The 9,346-nt window shown below is 43.2% G+C and overlaps 1 protein-coding gene across 3 annotated transcripts; it reads left to right on the top strand.

The window, feature by feature from the left end:
• Window positions 1-257: 257 nt before the first annotated feature.
• Window positions 258-8,237, top strand: EOMES (eomesodermin). 3 transcript variants are annotated; one of them, XM_039343653.1, is made up of 6 exons: window positions 258-337; window positions 3,934-4,088; window positions 4,819-4,940; window positions 5,148-5,306; window positions 6,019-6,080; window positions 6,654-8,237. In XM_039343653.1, exons 2-6 carry the CDS (start codon window positions 3,938-3,940, stop codon window positions 7,387-7,389), a joined length of 1,230 nt encoding a protein of 409 aa, XP_039199587.1. In that variant the 5' UTR covers window positions 258-337; window positions 3,934-3,937; the 3' UTR covers window positions 7,390-8,237. The 3 variants fall into 3 exon arrangements, with proteins under 3 accessions (XP_039199587.1, XP_039199586.1, XP_039199585.1); XM_039343652.1 differs by lacking the exon at window positions 258-337 and adding an exon at window positions 1,722-2,726 and having other exon boundaries at window positions 6,711-8,237; XM_039343651.1 differs by lacking the exon at window positions 258-337 and adding an exon at window positions 1,722-2,726.
• Window positions 8,238-9,346: the final 1,109 nt, after the last annotated feature.

Below are 9,346 nucleotides of genomic sequence, written 5' to 3'. Positions count from 1 at the left end.
CTACGGTGGACGCTAAACTCACGGCAACTCGGAACAGCTCCTTATTCGACTTTTTAAAGGAGGCTTTCGCTAAACACAATGAGGAAACGTCCACTAAGCATGCAGAAGTTTGCGCTACGTCCCAGGACAGATTTGGAAAAGGCCTCTTGGTTATTGAGGGAGAATGTTCCGGAATTCCCTCGACTAATGTGTTACTGCTGGCGGCGTCATGCCGTTGGGCGTGTTCTTGCGTAAGCTCCAGGAGTCGTTGCGCAAAAGTTCCTCTAATAACGTGCACTGCGGTGCTGCTTGCAGGTGATCAATTTCCAGTCCGAATCAGCCAGGGTTCCAAATCAAGGTAAGAGCTATTGGGATCGAAGATCTCCCTAAGCAAGCTCAGTACTTTTGGTCCCGTCCTTACTGAAATTTGGTGGACAATCTCTGCTTTTTCTCAGCGGTTTACCTGGATTATTCTCGATAAAAATCTAGTCGTATTCGAGAAATAAAATCCAGAAAGCACATGCACACAAACAATTCCAAAGCCTACTTCTATTGAGCCCGCGTTGGAATTAAAGCTCATTAAATTCAAGGAGACTAGCCTCCAATCTTACAGATTGCAGTTTAACGGCGCAGGCCTTTTTATGCCTCTGAAAGCTAAGCCGAATTCACAGGATCTTGCCCTCAGCAAAAAGGCGCGTGGGATGGTAAGAGTTTTGGTCTGCCCGAATCTCTGGCAGCTTCCGTTAGAATAGCTGGTGGTAAATAAATGCCTTGTATTACTTTTCAGACTAATGACAACTTTTCAATTTTTCTGTACATACTTGAAAGAGGATTGAAATTGCAAGGCCCGGTGGTCGAGAAGCAAAATAAATTCCTCCTTGCCAATATCATATACAAGTCGCTTTCCGTGAGTGCAACAGGAAAATCTCTTCCCTGGTTCCTGAGGTTCCTGTTCCCCTCATCCACTTCTTCCCTCGCAGAGCCCTGAGGATCTCTCTCTCTCTCTCTCTCTCTCTCTCTCTCTCTCTCTCTCTCTCACACACACACACACACACACACACACACACACAAAACGGGCAGCACGGGACCGGTCCCCCGCCTTATGAAGGGGGGGCATCGGCCAGCCTCTGCAGCCAATGCTGAGGGCGACCCCCCGCCGCGTCTCCTCTCCCTGCTTGGTCGAGAGGGCTGGCGAAATAAGGCCTCGCCTGTTGCGGGGGACGGTGACTTCACGGGTAGACCATCGCGCTGAACTCAAAGTCAGTGGCCCTTCTTTTCTGCGACCCTGAAAGTTGATTTCGGGCTTGCCGTGGCAGGCAGTCTAAGAATCAACCAGACACCTATTGACTCCGTTTTCCTTAAAGTTGAGATGAACGCTTTTAAAAGTTAATAAACGTTTCTCTTTTCCTTTTCGCGGAAGAAAAACTTAAGTCCGTCTTATTTACAGGCAAACTTTTTCTTTTTTTCTGGTTCATCGAAATTATTTAACAATGCAAAGAGAAGGGTGACTTTAAAAACGTACCGCCCTCCAGGAGTCACAGCTGACTTGTTTCAATTAGTAACTGTCTAATTAAATTAATGTCTCCTGGCTTAGCCAATAGGTGAACGAGAATAAGAGAAGTTCGTCTCTGAGTGGAACCGCCTCCAAGCCCCTCCCCGGCTACAAGAAAGAAGCGCGCGCGCCTATATATATGTATACATGCTCCCGAGCACGGCCGGGTGCGCTCACTGGCATGGGATTAAAGGGACGGGGGCGGTTGGTGGCTTTCAATAGGTCGCCACAGAGGGCGGCTAACGACCTTTTCTCTTTCTTTAAGACGTCTGGGAAACGTAGACCTCGGGAGGGGTGAGGTGCGCGCTGTTTGCGGCTCTCGTTAGAGCTGTTCTTCGAGCATTAAGGGGCACTTCTGGGCGGAGGCAAGGGCAGAATCTCCTGGCGAGATGCAACTGGGGGAGCAACTCCTAGGCGGTTCTGCTAATCTGCCGGGCGCTCCGTTTTATCCGCTGGAAGCCGCGGGCGGGAGAGCCGGCGGTACCACGCGACATCTCAACACTGGGTCGCCGCCGCGCCTGGACTTGGAGAAGGGGCCGAAAAAGTTCGGAGGCGCTTCTGGGCCGGCAGCGAGCCTGTTAGGTGAGGCCGAGGCGGCGGGCGAGACACCGCCCTTCGTCACTGCCGGACAGATGCCATCCAAAGCGGCGGCCGAGGTCGCGGATGGCGGGCGTAAGAGCTCTCCGTGTCCAACTGAGGAAGACGTGTTGCCGCCGCCACCACCACCACCACCACCACCCCCGCCTGCGCGCTACGGTCTAGATAGCCTGAGTCCTGAGCGGTACTACCTGCAATCTCCCGGCCCGCAAGCTAGTGCCGAGCTGGGCAGTCCGTGCTCGCTTTTTCCGTACTCTGGGGCTGCTGGGAACTCGCAGTCCGGCTCCATTTACCAGGCGCCCAGTGGAGCGCGCTATCCCTACGGTTCTGTGCTGACGCCGCCGGGCAGCTTTTCGACGGCAGCGGTTAGGACGCCCTTCGCTGCAGCTGCGAGCACGTATCAATATGGCCAAGGCGCACCTCCCGGTGGCCTCTATAATCCCTATCCGGCGGCGGGGGGCTCCTGCGGCGGCCTAGGGGGACTGGCGATGCCCGGCGGGGCAGGGGGGCTCCGGGCCCAGGTTTTCCTCTGCAATCGGCCGCTCTGGCTGAAGTTCCACCGACATCAAACCGAGATGATCATAACCAAACAGGGCAGGTAGGCTTTGATGTAGGGGTGGTGGTTTCGGAGCGCAGCTTTCCTGCCGAAGCATCTATGTTAACAACTGCATTCCTGGGGTGGGTGTCAAAAGGAGAGTGGAGCTGCAGCCCTCTCTCGTCCGGATTTAAGCTTTGGGTGGAAGCAGCTTTGTGCACCCTGGAAACATCTGGTTTTGAAAAGAATAAATTCGTTTCTTCGAAACCAGTATGTTTGAAAACATGCTTTGGAAAGGAGGATTAGACGATCCAGTTGCACTCAAAAGAGAAAAGAAATCTGCAGCAAATGACTGAGATGCTGGCTACCCTTTTGAGTGGGTTCTGTTTTTGCTTTTTTAATGGTCTCCCTGGTTTCGTTTCTTTCCTATTTCAGAATGCAATGTTTTTTTCATGGAATGTTATTTCTTCATTCTCCAGCAGCCAGTCCACACTTCTTAGCTTGCTCCCCTCTACTGCAATTAGACTAGATTCTAAGCACTGGTGCTACAATATGTGTTAATATGCATTAGAACCTCACATTAGCACTAATCTCCTTGGAAAGAGACACAGAATTGCATTTACTATTCTGATTTTATGAATCTCTATTTGACTTTTAGTTTTTATTTAATATGTTGTAACAACCTGATTCTTGTACCATTAGTTTGGAAATTAGTCTGATCAAAGTTGCTGGGAAATCACACTGCTGCCTTTTTTCTATTTTAAGATTTCAAGAAGACAGAATCAGCAGAATGCTTACTTTTCCCCCAATGGGTTTGCTTTGAATAATTATTAGAAACAGCAAATGGCTTCAGTGTAGAGAATAACACTGTCCCAGGAAACCAGGGTTTGAGGTTCAAAAGTTAAAATTCCAGCCCTCAAAACTGATGATGAAACTGGAGATCAGCACATTTACATAGGAGAACTGTGGAACAACTACAGGAGGATCTTTATTCTCCAAGGCAGAATTTTGCTAGGGGATGAGATCTTTTCTTTCCTGCATCCTTGCAAAAGAGAGAGGATCCTTAGAGCCAAACCCTCTCCCAGTGGCTCTCTAAATATAAAACCTGTAAGGGGACCACCATCTGCCTCCTTTTCTTTGCCCAGGTGCTAGCCAAGGCTGAAACATGCTGCCAGAGGGACTCTGCAGGAGTTTTTGGCAAATAGCTGCAGGCTCCTTCTCTAAAAGCCCCTTTCTTTTTTCTTCCTCTTCCCCCCCCCTCCCATTTCAGGCGGATGTTTCCTTTCCTGAGTTTCAACATAACAGGCCTCAATCCTACTGCCCATTACAACGTTTTTGTGGAAGTAGTGCTTGCAGATCCTAATCATTGGCGCTTCCAGGGAGGAAAATGGGTGACATGTGGCAAAGCTGATAATAATATGCAAGGTAGGATATTATTATGTAAGGCCTAGGACTACAGCTGGTGGGGGAATTTTTGTTTGTTTTGTTTTTGGCCTTCCTCTTTCAACATAGAGGTCTGTCGCACGTTACACTTAGCTGAGTAGGAAAACAGATGCATTTTTGCTTCATGTACCGTATATCTTCTTTGTAGTCAATAATTTCATTATTTTGTTGTTGTTGTTAATTGTGAAGTCATGTCCGACCCATCGTGACCCCATGGACAACATTCCTCCAGGTCTTCCTGTCCTTTATGTTCATTATGGGTGAATAATATTTCTCCCACTTTTTAAATGAGATCTTCATGACCTCTGCTTGTGCCCAAAATTTGAGAAATGATATAGAGTTATTTCCCTCTTACAGTTTCTTCCGGTCATTTCAACAATAGTTAAAACAATAAAAAAACACCTGTATGTGTGATTAAATTGCTAAGGTGATAGCTGGATATAGTTGAAATATGTTGCAAATAATTAGCAAGGAAATTATCTTTTTATTATGATATATTCTTAGTCTTATTATGGATGCTACATTTCTGAAGGCTGAAAAAGCCAGTGGCAACATATTACTAGATGTGCAAGTGTGTGAACAACAGTGCCTCTTTTCTAAACCTGATACTTATAGGTACATGCTTTGGCTAATATGTGGTTATGTCAGTGCCTCTGATACAGAAGGACAGAGCTAAAACATATTTTTATTTGTTTTCCACTGCTTCTAATAGGCAATAAGGTTTACGTTCATCCTGAATCTCCCAATACTGGAGCCCACTGGATGAGACAGGAAATCTCTTTTGGAAAACTCAAACTTACTAACAACAAAGGGGCTAATAATAATAATACTCAGGTAAAAAAAAAAGTACTTAAATGTGATCTGAATCAGACAACATTGGTCCAGCAGTCTTTAATATTGATTCAATCTTGCCTTTTAACAGAGATAAACTGGCATGTAAATGAAAAAATAGGCCATTAATCCTAATCCTAATTCTGTACAAAATTTGATAGATTTTAAATATATTTGTCTTGTAACAAAAGATGGCTAAACTGTTTCCAGATGATTGTTCTACAGTCCCTGCACAAATATCAGCCTCGTCTCCATATTGTGGAAGTGACAGAAGATGGTGTTGAAGATATGAATGACTCTACTAAAACACAAACTTTCAACTTTCCTGAAACACAGTTCATAGCTGTTACTGCATATCAGAACACTGATGTAAGGATAACATAATCTCACTACTCTAATTGATTTTTTTATCGGTAGCATAGCATCCTCTTTCACCTTATGCCCTTTTTAAATTAAGTGATAAAAACATGGAAGTGAACAGAATTGTGAGGCTGAGTGTTTTAGTATTAGTGTGGCATGTAAATTACTATTTCCATCAATCTGTGTTCCACCAATCTATTTAGCAGATTTATAAATAAATTTATTTTCTGATTCATTCATTCTTTCATTTCATTCATTCATTCATTCTGTACAGCTGCCAATGTCGTCAAGCAAGTGACTCTGGACAGCAAACAATAATAAAGCAGTTAAAAACAATTGCAATATCATACAAATTAAATATATATATGGCAGATGAGAAAAATAATGATAGATATCAACATAGCCAGGAAACAGGACCCTTCATACCGTGAGGGTACAAAGTCAGGTGACTAAGGCCAACAGGGTCAGGGTCATCCTCAGTCCCAGAGAAAGAAGGTTCTAGAGGCCAGGAGCCTTGGCGGTTGAGGAAATCCTCCTGGAATCTGCCAGTCAACATTCCTTACCTGACAGAATGTGTAACCCACCCAACCTGCAATATTTATATAGAAATTTTAATTTTCCATGTAATTTTTCCTCCTTTTTACACACACAAAAAGGCATTTGTCTTTTTGGCTATAACATATCTAAATAGGTCATGCTATTTTTCTGATTTACTTTCCAGATCACACAGCTTAAAATTGATCATAACCCTTTTGCAAAAGGTTTCAGGGACAACTATGATTCGTAAGTAATGATTCGTGTATCTCTACATAGTGCGAAGGACATTAAAAGACTCATAATGTTTCTTTTAATTAGAATACTTACTTTGAATTTTATATTTGACTTTGCAACTGAGCAAAGAACAAATCGGTTAACTAACAAAACTCTACCAGCACCTAATGTAACAAAGTAATAGTAGATATATATATATTTGGGAGTAAATTCTATTGAATGAGAAGGGATTGACTTTCTGAATAGACAGAATGTACATTGCGCATTGGAACAGATGAGTGAGTTAGGTTAGCAGAGACTATTAGATATAAAAAAATGTTTAAGCTGGAGTATAATTTTTTAAAAATTTAAATTAAACACACTAATTATCTTTATTTAAACACATGAGTTTTCTTTATTATCTTTAATTAGCAGTATTAATAGGAAAAAAAGTGTACATTGGACATACAATCTTTAGCATTAAGATGGCATTCCAGTGAACTCTGCTTAGAGCCCCATTCAGGTTCCATACATATTAACATCAAATTTTTGAATGGCAAAAAAAAAAAACACCAGTATCTTAGCCTTTCTCTTTTATATTTGTAGCATGTACACAGCTTCAGAAAATGACAGATTAACTCCATCTCCTACGGATTCTCCTAGATCCCACCAGATTGTCCCAGGAGCCCGGTACAGTGTACAGCCCTTCTTCCAGGAACAATTTGTCAACAACCTCCCACCAGCTAGATTCTATAATGGTGAAAGAGCTGTACCACAGACAAATGGCCTCCTCTCTCCGCAGCAAACTGAAGAGGTGACTAATCCACCCCAGAGATGGTTTGTCACTCCGGTCCAACAGTCTGGGGCCAACAAACTGGACATGAATTCCTATGAAAGTGATTACTCTCCAAGTAGCTTACTCTCTTATGGTATCAAATCCCTTCCCATTCAGCCATCCCATGCATTGGGGTATTATCCAGATCCAACCTTTTCTTCTGTGGCTGGATGGGGAAGTCGAGGCTCTTACCCAAGGAAAATGTCTACCGGTTTACCTTGGACCTCAAGAACAAGCCCTCCGGGTTTCTCCGAAGACCTCCTTTCAAAAGAAAAAGTGAAAGAAGAAATGGGGTCATCTTGGATTGAGACACCTCCATCCATAAAATCTCTAGATTCAAATGATTCTGGAGTTTATAGTGGTGCTTGTAAAAGGCGGCGATTGTCCCCAAACAGCTCCAGCAATGAAAACTCTCCAACAATGAAATGTGAGGATATGAATGCTGAGGATTATGGCAAAGATGTTTCTAAAGGCATGGGCTACTATGCTTTTTATACCAGTTCTTAAGTGTTTCGAGTCCTGGTGTCCCAACATTTGACTAACTGTACATGTTCAGTGGTGGTGCTGAGATCCCTTGGTGAGGAACCTTTGGTATCGTCACCTTTTGAAATGGTCTTGTGCAATTCTATAGAATGTGCCAAAGTTTTTGTCTGACTTCCACAGAAAAAAAAATGGAAGAAACAAAATAGCACTAAAAAAAAAAATTAGTCTCTTCTGCTCATTCCCAAGGTTTAAGGGAAAATGCTTAAGTGGTATTCTAAGATTAAATTAGCTTTTCCTTTGGAATGGTTAGAAAGGGAGGGGGTAAATAATACATATCCACATTTTAATTAATGGTTATGTTTTATGCATTGCCAATCAATTTTAAAAAAGGAAATTCTAAATTTCCTTTAGAAATCTCTGTCAAAAAGGAGTCTAAATTGGATCTGTTTTTGCTCACTATCTGAAAAATAATCAAAGGCTTTTCCTTTAGAGCAATTTTTCATGACATATGCAAGAACAAAAGTTTTAGTTTAGCAATTAAAACTTTTTTTTTTTTGGACCAGGGACTTTTGATCTCATGGCAGTGAAATATTACTACAAAAATAGCAAATAATGATTCCATATAACATGTACAGCTCTGTGTCTAGGCATAATTGTAGGCTATGGCAAAATACTCAATTTACTTCTAGTTAGGACTGCAGTTGAAGAGGATATGCTGGGAGTTCTTCATTTAAGCAAATTCTAAATTGAAAGTGGGCACTAAAGCTGTGAGTATGTCAAAATGTCTATTTATTGGTAGGTAGTGAGTGTATTTTTTCAATTGTTTTATATGGAAAGTGTTGTGCCTCTTGTTTTCACAGTCTATAAATAGTATCAGATATTGACGTCACAAAAGGCTTTAAAACAAATTATTAATTTTATTTGGAGGAATGCTCATTTGTTCATGATTTATAATAAATGTATTACAATGATAAGGACTTCTTGTTGTATTAGTTGTTGAGAAGTTTTCTTTTTACTGCAAATGCTTATGAAGATTTGGGTGCCTGACTGAGGTTTTGTTCTGAAGCAACAAGTAGTGCTGTTATTCCAAAATAAAATAATTTTGGCAGCTGACTAGGAACAAGGTAGGTAGAACAGGGTGGTAGAAGATAATAAGGTCGCTATACCTCATTCCTCTCTTAATCTGCCGCACAACCAAAAGGCTGGCCTGCCTTACCCAGCCATAAAACTCCAGATTCCATAGTGAACAAGAATTTTACCCAAAACACCACCGCCCCTCCTCCCAGCGCCTGTCCGCGCGAGAAGAAGTAAAACCTAGTCCAGATAAGCAGAAAGGGAATAGTTCGCCCTTAAGTCGGTTGGATCCACCCTCCTCCTCCAGAAGGAGCGAAGTCGGACATCTCTGGAGCGCCTAGCGGTCTCGATGCCTAAGTTATAGCTACAGTGCGAGACAGTGAATCCGGAGTCAGGCGCCTTTGTCCATAGCCGCTTTGAGACCGTCGGCAGCTAATTTGGCACTGAGAGCAACCGAGGTGTTCTCCTGCTCTGCTTCGGAAAATGTGGACTGGCGCCAGTAGCCAAAGGAAGACTTGTCCGGGCTGGGCTTAAATGTGCTCCGCGATGCGCCAATGCTGCTTCGCTCTGGGAGCCTCCCTGAAATGGCAACACGCTCAAATGAGGGACGAAGAGAAGGAATCCTTGGATCTTGCGCAGCTGCGTCGCTAGCCAGGTCCATTCCTTTTTTTTGTTTGTTTTGTTAAACCTCCAAGCGACAGTCCTTGTCTACGTCAAGCAGCAGAGACCTTCCTTGGAACCGAAGCGCTTCGATTTCAAGTGGAAGTCACGCCTGCAGCTTAATTCGAAGAACAGAGACCTGTTCTATGCCATTTCTGGATAGAATTTTTAAATCATTTTTTTATCACACCGAAGCTTGTACGCACAAATCTGATTTGAATCAGATGCTCAACGATCCAGGCGCTTG

The sequence above is a fragment of the Crotalus tigris genome, unplaced genomic scaffold, assembly GCF_016545835.1.
Source record: "Crotalus tigris isolate CLP2741 ecotype Arizona unplaced genomic scaffold, ASM1654583v1 scf7180000017871.4482833, whole genome shotgun sequence".
Lineage (NCBI taxonomy): Eukaryota > Metazoa > Chordata > Lepidosauria > Squamata > Viperidae > Crotalus > Crotalus tigris.
The sequence above is the reverse complement of the archived record's forward strand: the minus strand, read 5'-3'. Positions and strand labels throughout refer to the sequence as shown.

Coding starts and splice junctions, on each gene's coding strand:
- EOMES (XM_039343651.1), top strand. CDS start 1,921: ATGCAACTGGGGGAGCAACTCCTAGGCGGTTCTGCTAATCTGCCGGGC. Junction 4,089..4,818: donor AGCTGATAATAATATGCAAG/GTAGGATATTAT, acceptor TGCTTCTAATAG/GCAATAAGGTTTACGTTCAT. Junction 5,307..6,018: donor CTGCATATCAGAACACTGAT/GTAAGGATAACA, acceptor TTTACTTTCCAG/ATCACACAGCTTAAAATTGA.